The sequence below is a fragment of the Fukomys damarensis genome, unplaced genomic scaffold (assembly GCF_012274545.1).
Source record: "Fukomys damarensis isolate Sample0158 unplaced genomic scaffold, DMR_v1.0_HiC HiC_scaffold_16, whole genome shotgun sequence".
In the NCBI taxonomy this organism is placed as follows: domain Eukaryota; kingdom Metazoa; phylum Chordata; class Mammalia; order Rodentia; family Bathyergidae; genus Fukomys; species Fukomys damarensis.
The window spans coordinates 23,455,250-23,473,437 of NW_022900928.1; the positions used below are offsets into that span (position 1 = coordinate 23,455,250).

The 18,188-nt window shown below is 38.3% G+C and overlaps 2 protein-coding genes across 2 annotated transcripts; one reads left to right on the forward strand and one right to left on the reverse strand.

Annotated features, from left to right (window-relative positions):
• Window positions 1-1,021: 1,021 nt before the first annotated feature.
• Window positions 1,022-1,957, forward strand: LOC104865880 (putative olfactory receptor 52P1). Its single transcript, XM_010629639.1, has one exon. The coding sequence runs from the start codon at window positions 1,022-1,024 to the stop codon at window positions 1,955-1,957; it is 936 nt and encodes a 311-aa protein (XP_010627941.1).
• Window positions 1,958-11,917: 9,960 nt separating this feature from the next.
• On the reverse strand, window positions 11,918-12,892 carry LOC104865870 (putative olfactory receptor 52P1). The gene has a single exon (XM_010629630.3). The coding sequence runs from the start codon at window positions 12,890-12,892 to the stop codon at window positions 11,918-11,920; it is 975 nt and encodes a 324-aa protein (XP_010627932.1).
• Window positions 12,893-18,188: the final 5,296 nt, after the last annotated feature.

Sequence of the window (18,188 nt, forward strand, 5' to 3'; positions counted from 1 at the left end):
ATTGAACTAAAAGATGCTGGGAACAGTAAATTTGGAAAACCTGAGCTACACAGAAGAGATTGGGTTCTTAAAAATGAGATTCTGAAGGTGGTGCAGTTATTCTAGTGAATTATTAACAATACTGTGAAGGGCTGAGGTGGGGTATGAAAAAGTCTATAGGAAGTGAGGGGTTCAAGAAATAAAATACAAAGTTCCTTGTTTGATTGCTAATATGAGTTAATTATGGAAAAAATTATGTAAGAAGTGACAGAAAGAGGGGCAGCAAAAAAGATAACTACATACGACGACGGTACTAAAATGGGGCCAGACGAGGAAAGGTGATCGAGAACACAACAGGTAAATGTAGGATGAGCTGACAACTCATGTTTCAAAAGGGCCTGAGTTTTCAAAATGGAAAGAGAAGCACAGGTCTGAAAAGCAGTGGAGAGTAAGACGATCTGACACATACTCTACTTTCAAGAGCTGTAGTCTGTGAGGAACTAAATTCATAAAAGCAACATCTGGTTGTACAGAATGCAATATGCTCAGGGCATAGCCTAGTTTCTGTTAGAGGGAGAAAGTAATGTGAAAAGAAAAATTGTTTTTTTACAACAGCCTATGATTTCTGAATGGGCTGAAAGACTCCACTAACTCTTGAGGTGGATCGCATTTAGTTAGATGAACTATCAGCCTTGTTAAGAGTAAGACACAGGACTTCCCTATTCTTACTCAGAATTTAAGAAAAAAGTTTAAGTATCACATTGTGGATCTGGGGTGGTGAGAATAAAGGTCCACTACAATATCCGATAAAAGGATAAGAAGTCAAAGCCCCATAAAGACTGCACTATGAAAACAATAAAGGTGTTCAGAGATAGATCTAAAACCAGATTGCAGATTTCATGATTCCAAAGAGGCATTCTGCCATGTTTTTCTGGTACCCAGCTCAGCCAGTCTTTAGAAGCTGTTGATAAAAACAACCCACCACCTTTGTCTCATGAGCAGGTGTTTAAATTTTCTTTAACAGCCAACGATGGTTGCTGCCATGCTAATCTTCAACCATTCCAGCTTTGTGACTTTCAAGCTGATGGGCATACCTGGCTTAGAGTCACAGCACCTGTGGCTATCAGTTCCTTTCTCCTCCATGTTTTTGGCTATCCTCATTGGCAATGGTGCTATCCTGTTCCTGGTGGTCACAGAGCCCACACTTCATACCCCAATGTACCTGCTCCTGGCTCTGCTGATGGTGGCTGACCTCATATCCACTCTGGCTCTGATGCCCAAGCTCCTGTGCCTTTTCTGGTTCAATGATCGAGACATAGCTGCCAAAGCCTGTTTCACTCAGATGTTTTTCATCCATGGAGCATCTGTGGTACGATCAGCTCTACTTGTTGCGATGGCCTTCGACCGCTTTGTGGCTGTGTGTGAGCCATTACGCTACAACACAATTCTGAGCTTTTCTCTAATTGGACGCTTGGGACTGATGGCTCTCACCAAGGCTGTGATTCTTATCCTGCCCATACCTCTTTTGCTTCAACAGTTGACTTTCTGCAGCATGGTCATTCCTCACACGTACTGTGACCACATGGCTGTGGTGAAAATGGCCTGTAGCCACACCAGACCCAATCGTATGTATGGACTCTTTGTGATCTTGCTTGTGGTAGGACTTGATCTACTGCTCATTGGTTTCTCTTATGCCCTCATCCTTCAGGCTGTGATACGCCTTAAGTCCAGAGATGCCACCTTCAAGGCCCTCAACACCTGCTCAGCCCACCTCTTTGTCATCCTCATCACATATGTGCCTGCTCTCTTTTCTTCCATTGCACACCGCACTGGTCGCAACATTCCACCTCACACCCATATTCTCCTCGCCAACCTCTACCTTCTCTTACCCTCAGTGTTCAATCCTGTCATCTATGGTATAAAGATGAAGGAAATACGAGGCAAGGTGGCCAAATGCCTGTGCAGAGGAAGTGTGTAGGCTGTGAGTCCCAGCAAGAATCCCGGCAGTGGATGGAAAATAACACCACCTGACAATAACTTGGCCCACCAAGCCAGCACTCCAGAAAGTGCTGACGGATTTGTACTTCAATGGAACTATGAACTACAAAAGAGGGATCTTAAGATATCTCTTTCTCTGTGTGTCTAATAGGGACATGTGGATGGCACAGGGCCACTGATGACTTCCGCATCTGTGCTCGTGTTCTTCAAATACATGGAAAATTGCAGTGTAAGTGATAAATATTATCTTTTCTTGTCTTGCTGGAGAATTCATATGTGCTTCAGTTTTCTTTGTGTTTACTGTTTCCAAAGTCTTTGTTTTTAACAAGTATTTTCTTGCTGGAAGGAATCTGGTATACTTGTCATTGTACACCACCTGATCAAGTGACAACTCTCAGGAAATTGGCTGTCATCATGCTTTTTAAAAAATTTAGCAGCAGTACACTACTTCCCTAGTACTGACTGGATTGTGCTGATGCAGAGTTCATGGCAAAAATGACTTTTTCCTCTTCACAGTGTCCTGTCTCCTAGGTAGTCGTAGATCACTTATTTGAATAAGGATCTTGTTTCTGAGAATGTTGCTAAAAATTAAAGAACAATTTTAAAAATTAAACTTTTGTGTTTTTTTAGAGGTAGGAATTGTGTTGAATGACTGTGATTCTGCAGATATCATTATAATTTTTTTTCCTGTAGACAATATCCAGAAAATATGTATTTGTCCATTATAAAAAATGTCATGTCATTTTAAATGTATTTGTTCCCAGTGTCTTTTTGTCAAAGGAAAAATAAGTAATAAAGAATTACTGAAAGAATCCTAAAACAAAACAACTTAGAACAACAACACTTATTATCTCAAAAAGTTTTCGAGAATCAGAAATCTGGGTGCAACTTGGCAGGTGGCTCTGACTTGTTTTTCTTTCATTAGGTGCAAGGGTAGGTGTCAGTGGGGACTGAAGACATCTGAACACTTAAGAAAAGCTGCTGGATCCACTTTAAAAAAAAACTTTTTCTATTAGTACATATTTGCAATACAGAATGTTTATATTCTTTGTGTGGAGTTGGTACAGTTACATAACATCTTAATTCCTTTTTATCCTTTTTTTCTCCCCTCCCTCCCCTCTCCCTACTAAGAAGACACACCCACATAGCTAAAGTCTATTGGTCAGGAAGACTAACCCCACACAAAGTGTAACAAAATTGCAAAGGGTGGGGCCTTAGCTCAATGGTTCTGCCACCTGCCTTGCAAGAACAAGGTCCTGAGTTTGATCCCAGGTACAAAAAAAAATGCAAAAGAGCTTGAGTTCCACAAAGCAGGGATCATTCTGAAACATCCTGGAAGCTCATTATCACGTTGTCTGGGTTTGTTTTATCTCTACCAGGGTTCAGTATCAAAAGGCAAGCAAAGCCAGTTATGGTGGTACAGATCTGTCATCCTAGAAATCTGGGGGCCTGAGAAAGGAGAATCACAAGATTGAAACCAGACTGGGGAATTTAGCAACTTAATAAGATCCTGTCTCAATGTAAAATGCAAGAAAGTATTAGGTTTAAGACCTAAAGTCTACCTAAAAGGCCTCCACGATGCTGGGTCCTGAAACCCAGCGAGGCTCTGGGAGCTCAAGGGAGAAATGAGAAACCCAGGAAGGAGCACATCAGGCTAGATGGTAAACAGACCTTTATTAGTCTGGCCCGATGGCACTCCCGGAGCCAGGTAGCTCAGAGAGGAAACTGCTCTGGGGCTGAGGTCTTTTTTATAGGATTTTTCTAAACAAAAAGTTCAAACATAGGTCAGGGCATTCACAGAACTACCAGAGGACCAAGAATTCAAACACACTGCTTATCTTATGCAGTAACCATTTGCCCCTGGGCCGGCTGTCAGCCAAGTTAGCAATTAGCATATGAAGAAGCACAGTCTCTGGCCTATTAGCATGGAGCCACTTTCGCTTATTCAAGTCTTACATAGGAATGTATATCAGTGCAAAGACCCTGGATTCATTCCCAGTATCAAAAGAGAAAAAGAAGGCAAGCAATTCTCTGCTACTAGGGACAGTGTGGCCTCACTCCAAAATTTCAGAATCCACACTGTGGTACTCCTACTGGAACTTGCCATTAGTCCCTGTCTTGCCACAGATATTCCTATAACCTAGGTTTCCCTGGTCATACAGTGAAAGCAGGAAAGGTAATTGCACAAAAGCCTGGGCCTACTGTTTCTTGCTTCTAGTTAAAGCTGCCGGCTTTCCAGGTCACTTGGCTGAAGTAGTGTTCCTAGGTGTGGGATGTGTCAAATCAACTTTACAGAGGATTATTAAACTCTGCTCTCCCCTCTTTATAGAAGTGGAGGAAGGGGAATATTTCCTGCAAAATATAATTTGTCTTCTGATTTGGAGAGAATATCTTAGTGCTTTCTTGATTTCAGGGCTCTTAAAAACATCATTGAATCAGCCAGTTCCTGGCTTTTTGTAGGATTTATCCTCCACACTCAGGAGTGCACATGTCCAAGCTGTCCCTGTAATGTATCAGGCAATGGTTCATCTTCCCTACAACATAATAGATATTACAGTTGAATAGATGGGAGTCTGGATTTCTACGGAATATATATATCGCTATACAGGACAGAGCTTTGAAACAACTATAAATAAATATTTGTTCCATGTCAATGCTCTTGATGATTCAGCTTTCTAGTTGAAATAGAAAGAAATGTATTTGATAAGTCAGTGACCACTTACCATGTGCACAGGGCCTTACATATACTGTTCTACTTGTGAAACTACATCTGACACATCAGCAATAATCAGAACTGCTAATTAAGTCTGAAGTCATTTGCAGGTGTTCTGAAGGACCCACCCATTCCTGCATGGAGTAGGATTAATCAGGCAGTGGAATAACACCATTAATGATAACTGCATTGTTAAGTTTTTAGTGGTGACACTAATTTCCAACAACGGATTCCTGAGACAGTAAGTTAATGATTGCTTATCTCACTTTATACTCTAAGCTTTTAATTAAGCACCTTCAAAATTCAGTCACAGAGAGTGCCTTGGTGCCTCCCAGTATATCCCATCTTGTCCTTATAATTCTCTAGATGTTTCTCTTTTTAATCTCTTATGAGGTCTAAAATGTACCCTACCTATATTACTCAGTGATTTTTGCCCTACTTATCAGCCAGGCAGCCAGGAGAGGAAGAGCCTACTTTTTTTTTTGGAGGGCAAGTCTTCTGCAACATCTTCTAGTTTGTAAATAGCATCTCTGCATCTCTCCAGAGGTCCAAAATAGACTATCAAGTCACGCTCTTCAAAAGCTGCCCCATTTTTTAAGATTCTGGGTTTTCTCTCTGAGGACCCTCACTTATGCTGTAATCAGAATCGCTGTAATTGAATGTTCAAATATCACTGGAGCCCTGTGACTCTCATAATTAAATCTACAGTCTGCTATCCAATTTTGTCCACCCTTCTACTATAGGTAATGAAGATCTCTTCATGCACTGCTACTACCGAGACTCTCTGGTTCTCATGTTTAGTTATTAAATGCTGGTTAGTGGTTCTGAGCTTTTCATTATCCTTCTATAAAGCATCAAAATGAGTTGCCGATAATCACTGTTTTTGTAGATGCTGCTTCCTTGATACTTTTCAAATGTTTACATTTTTTCAAGTGCCACATTTATTTGCACTGCTAACATATTTAGCAATTCAGCCGCAACATCCTGTCATGCACTATATTTCTCCTCCTACAAATCAGTAGAGCATCCTCTGGCTGCCAGGTAAATCCTCGTTCTCATCTAATCACTTGTACCACTCTCAATCCGACTTCACCTGAGTCCTCTGAAAAGCAGAAGCCAAAATGGGTTTAAACATACATGGTTTTGTTTTAGTAAAATACTTGTATGAAAGGCAATCGAGAAGCATTGTAGATTAGGACAACTTATATACCATAAGTTTAACCCTACACTAAGGAGAAAGAAAAGTTGGGGTGGAGAGGCCTTAGAATGCCACAAAAACCAAAGTAGGTTGACCGAAGAGCCCACCAAAATGCCCCACATTCCCTTACAATGGCTCCTTTGCCATTCTCATTGGTGAGGAGCACTCAATGGAGACACCACTTTGAAGGGACTTCAGTGATGGATTTCAAATTGCAGAAAGTAAATCCTTCAGAAAATTAAGTCTTATTGTATTAAGGAAACACTTGTATCTCCCTTTTATGACACTGGGATTTGGAGATAAAGAGAAATTATGGTGGTTATTTCCCACAATCTCTCACTGACTCCTGTATTTCAAAAAGTAGAAGTCAGTAAAGTCTTCCTACAAGATTGCAGATAATAGGTGGTTATGGCTTTCCAGGCACTGTGATCTCAGTCACAACTGATAACAAATTATCATTGTAGTGCAAAAGTACCACAGATGCATGTAAACAAAAAGGTTTGCCTGTGTCCCCCCCAAAAAACAATTTATTTACAAAAACAGACAGCAGACCAAATTCAGCTAATAAGCAATAGTTTTCCAAACTGTTATCTAAACCCACAGTATTATTTATAAAAGTGAATAATTAGGATCAACCTAAGTGTCTATTAATATAGGGTTAGTTGAAAAATACTAAGAAACAGCTTTTGTAAAAAATGAGATGAGGAAAAAACTTTATGAACAAATCCTCAGTAGCACGGGAACTAGCAGAAAGAATCAACAACTGGGATCTCATATTACTAAAAAGCTTCTGTACTTCAAAAGAAACCATTAGCAGAACTAAGAGACAATCTACAATGTGGGAAAAAATTTTTACCAGCTGTACCTCAGACAAAGGACTATTATCAAGGATATATAAAGAACTCAAAACAATCAGTCCCCCCAAATATAAAGACCCGATCCAAAAATGGGCATCCGAAATGAACAGACATTTCTCATACAAAGAAGTGAAAGCAGCAAGAAAATATATGAAAAAATGTTCCACATCACTGGTCATTCGAGAGATGCAGATGAAAACAACACTGAGATTCCACCTCACCCCACAAAGAATGGCTGCTATCAAGAAATCACACAATAACAAATGTTGGCGGGGTTGTGGGGAGAAAGGAACCCTCCTCCATTGTTGGTGGGAGTGCAGACTAGTGCAACCACTATGGAAATCAATATGGAGATACCTCAAAGAGCTTGGACTGGAGGTTCCATTTGACCCAGCCATCCCTCTGTTGGGTATCTTTCCAAGAGAACTAAAAGAATCATATCACAGAGAAGTATGTGCACCCATGTTTATAGCGGCACAGTTTGTAATAGCTAAATCTTGGAAACAGCCTATTTGCCCATCCGTTGGAAACTGGATAAAGAAGTTGTGGTTTTTCTATAAAATGGAATATTACTCAGCCATAAAGAGCGAGAGAATAGATTCATTCATAGGAAAATGGATACATATTGAAGATATACTCCTAAGTGAAATAAATAAGTCCCACATGTGTAAATACCAAATAGTTTCCCTGGTGTGAATATTCTGCAACAATGCATAAGATTCTAATAAGATTACTGACATTTAGAAATTTGAAGAAAGGAGCTAAAGGTGTAGGGAAGGTGTGATGTGTAGGGGAAGAACAAAAAGGGAAAAGAAAAAAAATGTGAGAGAATGAAAAGATGAAAATAAAATGTTTGTAGATGGGGAGGGGAAGAGGGGGTGAAGGGAGGGCAGAGGTAAGGGGAAAAAATGAGAATCAAGACTTGCCATGTAAAGGTACATGATCCCAACAATGAATGTAACTGTACTGTATCCCTAAAATGTACCAATAAACTCAATAAAATTAAAAAAACAAAAAAAAATGAGATGAATCTACAGGATTACTGTCAAACAATATTAGGTTAAATAATAAATTGCAAAATACTATATAAACCCTTTTTTAGTAAGAATACTTGTAGAATTTTGTTAGCACAACAAATATGTCTGAACAGATACACATTTTACTGGATTGAATAACACACCTTCCAAAATTCATGTACGCACAGAAGTTCAGAATAGAGCCTCATTAATAAATAAGATCTTCACAGCTGTAATCAAGTTAAAATGAAATGATACTGTAGGGGAAGTGGAAAGGGTAAGGGAAAGGAAAGAAGGAAAAAGAAAAAAATATGAGAAAATGAAAAAATGGAAGCAAAGTCTTTGTAAATAGGGAAGGGAGGAGGGGGTGACGGGAGGACAGGGATATGAGGAAAAAATAAGAACCAAGATCTGTCATGTAAAAGTACAAGCTCCCAATGATGAATGTAATTGTACTGTATACCTAAAAAGTACCAATAAATACAATAAAAAAGAAATAATACTGGATTTGGGTGTGACTTAACTTAATGGCTTGTTTCCTTATGAGAAAAGGGATATTTGTACATAGACAAAGAGAAGATGACGTGAAGAGACGAACAAGGAAGATGCTGAGACAACTGAGACAGAAATTAAAGCACTGTATTTTCAAAGAAAGGAATGTCAAGGATAATCAGCAGCCATCAGAAGCCAGGAAGGAGGCAAGGAAAGATTCCCCTCTACAGCCTTCAGTGAGTCAGGGCCCTGCTGATGACTCGTTTTGGGGCTTGCCATCTACAGAACTATAAGAAAAAAACCCATTGTTTTACGCTACTTAATTTGTGGCAATTTGATACATCAACTCTGAGTTGATGCATGTGTTAAAATATTACCAGTCATGATCTGGTGTGATGTTGGCATTCTACACGTTATACTTAAATGGTACTTTTAAAGTTGCATATTTTGATAATCAGGGAAAACTTTTGCAATAGAAAAGTAAAACCTGGAGAGGTAACTCAGTGGAAGAGGGCTTGGTTAACGTATGGAAACCCTAGATTCCATCCAGGAAAGGAAAAAAAAAAGCTTAAAAATTGCACTTACTCTCTTATTTAATAACTATTCTGACATATTTATTCTTCAGGAATATTTACTTTGTGCAAAAAAATGAATATGTAGTGAAAATAAGAGAACTCACATGCAGTTTTTTTAAACAATAAAAGCTGAAACAAACATCTGCCCATCAAAAGGTGATTGCTTAAATTACTGTTGACAAACTTACCATGGAATGTGATAAGTTTTGAAAAATAAGATCCTTATGTTGATACAGAACAGTTATTAAGAGACATTATTAGGGGATGAGGGTTTGGCTCAATGGTTCTGCTGCCCAACTCACTAGTGAAAGGTCCTGAGTTTGATCCTTGGTATCCTCCCCCTCAAAAGAGACATCATTAAATAAACAAAAAATAAAATAAAATAATGGTTTTTCCATTTATGTCAAATGACAGTACAATTTTACTACTGATGTTGTTTTTGTACATCTATATAATAAATGATGTATATTTACTATACATCTTGTCCCACAGAATATATGTATAAATAATTACATTATGTCAAGGATGCATTTTTTTTCTTAAATTCTCCCTTAGCAATTTGCTGAAAATTAAAATATTCGACCTTCAAATTTGTAGAGATCTCCATGCTGTATCATTTACCCTGATGTTAATATCTTTATCCCAGTTTTTAGAATTTCAGATTAAAGAAGTTGCGTTAGAGTAGGCAAGAGTGTCAAAATACTTTCGGTTACTGGAAAATAAAGTGACATACAGAATAATGAATGGCCTACAACATACAGACAAAAACATATGGAAAACAAAATTAATTTATTTTACCACTAATATTTAAGCAAATGGCAGACAATTCAATGAGATGGGAGGAGCCTTGGATGCAAATTGAAATAATTTTCATTTGTCATTTTTCAACCATGGCTTAAACTTTCTGTGATCAAATTCTTGGTATGTATTCAAAGTATAGTTTACCTGAAATTGGACTGTTTATGAGATATATATGCTACTTTTTGACTGATACCAACTACGCACAGTTCACGTTTAAAATCCTCTGAACTCTGATGAGGTTTTCTTCTATTGCAGTCAGGCGCTTTGCATGATCTCCCTCACTACGCTCCCTATTCTTATGATATTAACTATTTGCACTATATTCAATATTTATCCTCTGATCTTCTTATAATTTTAAAAGAAACAAATCTGTAGCTGTTCCCATAAAACTACAAAATGCTGCATAGCTATTCAGGAACAGAAGGAATATTTTTTATCTGTTCTATGACACCTGCCTGCTTTATGAGCTATTCATGTTTCTTCAACCACAGAAGCAACAAAAAATGAATAGCAACATAATAACACTCTTATTTAGTTCTGTACAAAGAATGACTCAGAAAAGTAAAGAATGAGAACTATGCATATCTATAGAAGATCTACTTCTAGAAGTCTTTTATTTTTATTTATTTTTAGCAGTGCATATTAGTTATGCAGAATAGTGGGTTTCATTCAGAAATATTTGTATAGTACAGGCACATAACATACTATTATCCACTCTCTCTTTGCTCCCCTCTCTTGATTCCCATCTTGTTCCTAATACTCATCTGCTAGTCTTTAAAATGGCTTTTAAAGAATATCTTCTAAGGTTACCTGAATTAGCAGTAATTGTGGAAATTGATTTCTCTTAGTAAAGATTAATGTTTATTTGGTACTAAAATTTAAAAATTAAAGAACAAACAATTCTGTATAATGAATTCAAGGGGTAGATCCTCTTAATCCCAAAGTATGGTGTGGTCTTGTGTTCGCTCACATAAGATGTTACAATAACAATCTTTACACAAACTATTTCATAATAACTTTCATTTCAAAACTGACTTTTATAGCTACAACCCTTAAAATAACATTCTCATAATTGTCTCATAACAGGAGAGCCTTAGGAGGTCCAAGGGAAGAAGGGCAAGTGGTGAGGAGCAGGGAAGAGGAAATAGAAAGAAAGAAGATATGCCGCGCACAGGACCTGATAACCCCACTGAATGTAAACTTTACAGGTCTTAACATGAGCCACGACAAATAATGTGAACAAGAATGAAAAGTGGGTTACGAGACCTACAGGAGGAGGGAAAGAGGGAGAGGGATGGTGAAGAGGATAAAAACCAAAAAGAACCAAGCTGTAATACATATATCTAACCGTTTTCCAAGACAATTGATAATTACATGAACTACAAACATGCACAAATAAAATAAAATTTTTTAAAAAGTAAAACAGGAGAGTCTCCTCAGATGCTGGAATGGAGACAAGCAGATTTGACTCCAGGAGCTTCTGCAAGTATGAATTTAGTTAATATTCATGTTAAACGTCTACACCGAGGAGCTTCCTATTGTTCCTTTTTCCTCTGAAGTTTCTCTAGAAATTGGAGATGGTTTCCTGTGCACAGTCCTGGGGGCCAGGGCTTCCAGCACCTGCTTTGCAAGCTCAAGGACCCAAGTTCTATCTCTGGTACCAAACAAACAAACAAAAGCCATAGTCTTTCAGCTTATAACAAAGAAGCAAGTCCTGCTGTCCATTTATAAAGCTTTGGAAGTGGGGGTAATAATCAGTGACTCTAAATTAAAGTTTGAAAATTTCCCGTCCCTTCTCAGTCCCAGAAAAAAATCTTCTCCACCTTTCACCTTACCCTTGAACACACAAATACAAATACACACCCATAACTACATGCACTTTGGCCCTTGCCTTGGCAAAGTCAATAGTATTCTACTACTCCCAAGTGGTAGGCAAGGTATTGTTTGCTCTTACGTTCGCTCTTCTCCCTGTGTGGGGCAATTCTGCTGGATCTTACATGAGATCAGTGAGTGTTTTTGTTTAAAGTGCTCTTTGATACATTATCATATATAATTTGCCTAACCAAATATAGAGATGAAGTGCTATTATTTTATTTCACAGAGGATAACTGCCTTGCTTTGGAATTGCTGAGACCAAAAAGTTCTTAGATTTTAGCTTCTCTGTCCAAAAATAAACATTTTGATACCTAATCTGTCAGTGTCAGCATGGCATAGTTCTACCATAAGACAAATTTCCCCAAAACTGTATATACTTAACATTTCTTCTTAGATTCACAGTTGCTGGGTTATCAAACAAGTTTCTGACTATGGGAAATGCTCATGAGCCCCTTCATGCAGAAACCATATTTGGTCACTTTGTTCCAAAATTCCTTTGTTTTTACAGCATAAATAATAGGATTGAGCATTGGAGGTACAAGAAAATAGAGGTTGCCAAGAATCGTGTGGACGTGGGCTGGAATGCCTCGGCCAAAGCGGTGAGTGAGAAAAGAGAAAAGTGAGGGAGTGTAAGAGATCAGCATGACACAGATATGTGTGGTGCAGGTATTGACAGCTTTGTGGTGGGCTTCTTTTGAAGAGAGACGCATTATAGCCTGGATGATTAGCACATAAGACGAAGCAATGGCTGAGATGTCCAGCGCAACAACCAGCAGAGCCACCACCAGGCCGTACATCCGGTTGACTGTGGTGTCCACACACACCATCTTCACCACAGCCATATGCTCACAGTAAGTGGCTTGGATGGCACGGTTGGCATGAAAGGGCTTGTGCTGGAGGAGGATGGGCATGGGAAGAACAAAGAGGATGGCTCTCACCAAGCTGACGAGGCTGAGGAGCCCAATGCGGCTGTTGGAAAGGATGGTGGCATAGTGCAGGGGCTTGCAGATGGCCACGTAGCGGTCAAAGGCCATGGAGGTCAGGACAGCTGACTGCATGGCAGAAATGGAATGAATGAAGAACAGCTGGACCAGACACCCTTCATAGCTGATCTCACTCTGGCCGAGCCAGAAGATGCACAGTGCCTTAGGAACCGTGGTTGTGGACATGCCCAGGTCCGTCAGGGCCAGCAAGCAGAGGAGCAGGAACATGGGCTTATGCAGGGAGCGCTCCGTGGAGATGGTGAAGAGGATGGTGAGGTTCCCCAGCACGGTGATGAAGTACATGGAAGAGAAGGGGACAGAGATCCACCTGTGTTTGTCTTCCATCCCAGGGATGCCTTGGAGAATGAAGAAAGAGGGGCGGCCGGTGCCATTGCAAGTGGTCATGGTGGCACCCTCGTGGAGTACCTGAGGGGAGCAGAGGAAACTAACTGAGCTTCAGTTTTAAAATTCAAGAGTTACAGACTGGAAAATAAGGACTGGAACACTAAGATACACGAAAATGAAGTCATAATTGTATATACAGTACAGCAGTGTACTGTAATCTGACAGGAGGAGCGATGTAGTATAACACCATCAATATCTATGAGAGTATATTTTATAATGAATGTTTTTATTGAAGACAAATTAATTTCTTAATAAAATAACATCTTAACCCATTTATATATTTTAAAGATGTTTCCACTAAAAATATTATTTGAAGTCTGCAAAACAAAAATGGTTAAAAATACAAAAAAAAAAAATTAAGCTAACTGCAAAGCTTATAAGGAAATCTTACATTCAGAAGTTCAGAAAACACATTTTCTGAGACACCTGAGAGAGAAAGGATCTTTTTTTGATGAGAGCTTTGCCACTGTGGTGAAGTGAACTAGGCAGCGGGATACTGCAAAGCCGCGGCTCAGAGAACAGCCTGCTAGCATGGGAATCCGAAGCCCACCCTCACGGAGAACCACTCACCTGAAGTGAGGCAGTAGGAGAGGGGGCAGCTGGTCCCAGACACCTGCTGTGGATGTGTTCCAGGGAGCAGGCACATGCGTGTGAACGTATATTTCAGCAAACATCCGCAGGGATGCCCACACTCATGGCCCCGCATCTCTTCACTCCTCACTCTCAGGCACTGAGGATCCATAAAGGAGCCCTTTAAGTAACCGAACAAGTGTCTCCCGGGGTATCAAGATTAGCTCTTTGCTATTCTGCACCTCATACACAAGTCACCGCTACCATTAAGTGTACAACTGATCCTGGAGGTGGCCTGGTCTCCCAGGAGATGAGGCTAATTGATCTGAGAGATTCTCAGAATATTCAGTCTTTGCTAGTTTTGGAGGAGCTAGGAAAAGAGTGGCTAAATTCAAAGCTGATTCGGTGGATGAAGGGGGAGGAGAAGTATATCAGCCTTAAAATAGGAGGAGTTAGGGCTGGGGATTTAGCTCAGCGGTTCACTAGCCTGCCTTGCAAGAGCAGGGACCCGAGTTCAATCCCAGGGTACCAAAAAAAAAAAGGAGGACATAGTGACATTCACAACAACACAGAGATAGACTTAGGAAAAACTCTGCTAAGAGAAATAAGCCAGTCACAGAAAGAGAAATGTTACGTGATATTACCCATATCTGGAACCTAAAATAAAAATGCGAAAATGCAAACAAAAAGTTAATAATAGCGCATTACATGCAACATTTTTCTAATTGCAGATTCTCTCACCACAGAGGTGGAATAATGGGTACACTCTCTGAGACGGGGACATGTGAGCCTGTGTCACAAAAGTCACCATCTGAGTATGTGTGCCTCTTATCACACACTGACTTCTGGAGTAATCATTCCGGAGGTGGAAAAGGACTTACTACCCTTACTGATGAGCATCCTACCAAAATTAATAATAAAATAATAATAATAATAGTCTCTAGCCTCTGTCTTTCCCTTCCAACCTCTGTCTCAGATCAGTGGCTTGGCCTTTCATGCACTCCAGTGTTGTGTCTGTAGTCCATCACTCTCTGTCCTGACAACCTCTTTCCTTCTAGACCCACCCCACCCAAGTTTCTAGGTCCACTTGTGGGCAGATAGTTTTTTACATAAGTTCAGAGGAAACAAAGGTATTCAAATTTTTTAAAAGCACTTTACCAAAACCACTGCAAAATGCAGAAGACCAACCAAAGTAACTCAATAGAAGTATGACTCTGAGAGCCAGATTCTAATTCCTGATATAGTGCAAATTCTGCTATAGCCAGGCCCTGTAGAAAGACTTGGTGAGATTTGGGTAAGAGGGAAGAAAGAGCAGAGGAAAGTGAATGGCAAATTAAATGGCTTATGAAAATAATACATTCATGGAAACTTCTGTAAGACTCAGATACACTTGAGTGTAGACACAAACTCACAGCATGTATATAGCTTTCCTCTGAAGGAAGCCATGCTTTAACAACATTCAGAAATCTGGGATTCTATCATGTCTTTCCTCTTGGTTCCAGGTGGTCCTGACAGGTGACAATGGCAGGTAGGTGACAATAGTAGGTAGTGACAGAAAATAATCCTTCTTCCTTCCTTCTTTCTGACATGTGTACAACCCCTTTCTTCTTGGAAGCTGTAACTGAATGCTTAAATTTTAAAGGATACACACAATCACAGCACAATTTGTAGTAAACTCGCTTGTTGCAGATTTAAAAACAAACAATGAGGATTTCTTCCTTGACCTCTTTCCTCACTGAGTTTACTCTTTCCCCAAATCTTACAATACAGTCACTTTTGTCATGTTGGGTATGGAGTAGGCATACAATAAGTAATGAATAAATATAACATTCATAACATAAATGAATGGATAAATTATCAAATAAGTAAATTCATTTAAAAATAAACTAAAGGGGCCGGGGATTTAGCTCAGCAGTTCGGTGGCCTGCCTTGCAAGCGCAAGGACCCGAGTTCGATCCCTGGTAACAAAAAAAAATTTTTTTTAAATAAACAAAAAAGTGTATCCTACCTTGGCTTTTACTTGATTTTTTCCCCCTGCATATATAAAATTTCAAAATCCAACTATGTGGGAAGGATATTCCTACTTTATGAATTTATAAAATTTGGGAGAAGTCCAGACAAATATCAATGATTCATGTTTATACAGTCTTGACAAAATCATAATTAAATGCAATAGAAAGAATATATATCTAAAGATAAAGCTATGACAAAGCAATGTTTGACCCACCAAAAATCATGAATTATAGAACTCTTACATATTAAACAAGAAGGTTATGATGTGTGAGTAGACAATTATTTGAAAGGAATTGCATCAACACAAATGCAGTTTATATGAGCATAAATTATATTAAAAGGATAGTATTACAAAATGGGAAGATTGTGTAGATAATATTATGTAGAATAAATACATATATATTTATCAAATCATCATATTATCATATTATCCCATATCAATTATCGTATTTTCAGACCAAATCTAACTAACTTTTATGTAATCTACTTTGTTAAAACAAAATTCATAAAAAATAGAGCACAATCCATGAATATGGAATCAACATTAAGAAATAAAATATTAACAAAAGCAAGCAGCCTTGTTTGTGCCTTTCCCACGTAGTATTTTCATTCCTTTAGAAATCAATTGCATCGTTCCCAAAACTATTTATGTTTTTATACTATTACTACTTAAATGGATTCTAAATAATGTATCTTACTGGAGAGTATACCCGAAGCTTATATAAATGGTATTGTGTCACTTTCTGCATTCTGGGTTTGGTTCAACGTTATATCTCTGAGATATGGATATCGAACTTGTTCAATGCACCAAATTTATAGTTTTTATTACTACTCGATAGCCATTATGACATAATTCAACAGAGTATTTTTAACAAAGGAAATATTCAAACCAAAAATAATTTCAAAACTACAGGCTGTTTTCTGAACAACCTCCTAATCGATAACATTCATTCTGACCATCGTTTAACTGGAGTGCACAAATGAATGTTTTGCAGGTTGATCTCCTCTGACGTTGGCCAAAAGAGTATAGTGAGAGATTTTTTTAAAATTGTCACCAGCAATTGATCCATGTTGCTCCCTGTTGAGCATAAGACCTCTTGTTGAATTTAAGCAATACACATACCATCCTGTGGCAAAGTCTGAATCAAGATAAAGAAGAGTCAATGAGATTTAATTCTTCCAGCAACATGAGTAATTGTTTCTTCTTTATAGATGTTAACCATGCGCTATAGCTATTCATATTTCTGAGATTTAAAAAGATACAATCCATAATTGCCTATATTTTTAAACATACAATCTGGAATTCCTCCCATCTACCAAGAGCCCTCCTTAAAATCCTCCCTCGAATAACAAAGTCCTCCCCCTCTGAGTTCCTCAATCGTTCTGCTAGAAGTTTTTTTACTTTCTGAGATAGAATAGTAAATCTAATTTTTTTAGTATAGTTATGTTTCTAGTAGTATTAGGTTGGTGAGTTTTATTAATTTCCAAAAAGGAGATAGTCTTCATGGTTGTTTACATTTTCTGTCCACAATATGTAGGACTAATTTCCTTACATTTGGGGTTTTTACTTGTTTATTTTGTTTTTCAGATTCCATAGTTTTGATAGGATTTTTCCATTGAAATGGCTTGTTAATATTGGAATCATGAAGAAATAAAAAGTATACTCTCAAATTATGAACAGGTTGTACCTAAATTCAGGTGGATCATCTTCTAAGAATGGAGGAGTGCAAGATGAAAACCACAGTCGACGCTGCATGCGAAGTAAGTCTGTGTTAAAGCACGAAGGCCAGCTGTTTGAGGGTTCCTGTCACCCTGTACAAGTGTGGGTGGCATTTTCAGGAAACTGTCTTGGAAATCCTTGGACACTTAAAGGGCTGTTAACTAATTGAGTTAAGCAAACTGTTAGAATAACTCCACAGTGGGCCTCAGCATAATTTGTGTGTTAAATTCATCACTCTGCTATGTATCATAAAGCAGGCACTAGATATTTCACATTCATAGAGGCATGATACAGTACTGTCCTACATCAATAATACTAGATTCAGTTTTGGTTTGAAATTTACTTTGTCTGCAAATAAGATTGCTACCCCTTTATCAGAGCTACATTTAATGATATTACTCTAGAATGTTGTCTTTCCAGACAATGATTAAGAGGCTAATAGAAAAAATGGTGCCAGGTACCACAGCAGCAACAGAACTTCACTGTTCTCTGGATATTATTCTTTTCTTTGGTTTTTTTGGGTTTTTTTTTTAATGGAATGTGCTGAATGTCTATAATTTTGTTCAGACAACTGCAGAACCTGGAAAAGCTGTTGCTGCTATTGATGCATAACATACTATTATTAGTCTTTATATATGTGTATATATATATATATATATACACACACACACACACACACACACACACACACACACACACACACACATATTTATAAATTTAATTTTGGGAAATTTTAACGGTGCTGCCAACTTTGGAAAAAGTCATCCCAATTTACTGTGTTGACTTGGCATTGTACAGAAATGGACAACCATATTGGTCTAGAAATGTTAATTTTTTTTTTCCATGCGTACAGGGGTAACACATCGTACTAAATATGTAAGGTCATATCTATGTGGGTTTTATTACAGAAACTAATAAAGTATTCTCTAAATAATGAAAAAAGAATAAGATAAGACTATAAGAGCAAGAAGCAATTTAAATATGTTCAGGGAC

Coding starts and splice junctions, on each gene's coding strand:
- LOC104865880 (XM_010629639.1), top strand. CDS start 1,022: ATGCTAATCTTCAACCATTCCAGCTTTGTGACTTTCAAGCTGATGGGC.
- LOC104865870 (XM_010629630.3), bottom strand. CDS start 12,892: ATGACCACTTGCAATGGCACCGGCCGCCCCTCTTTCTTCATTCTCCAA.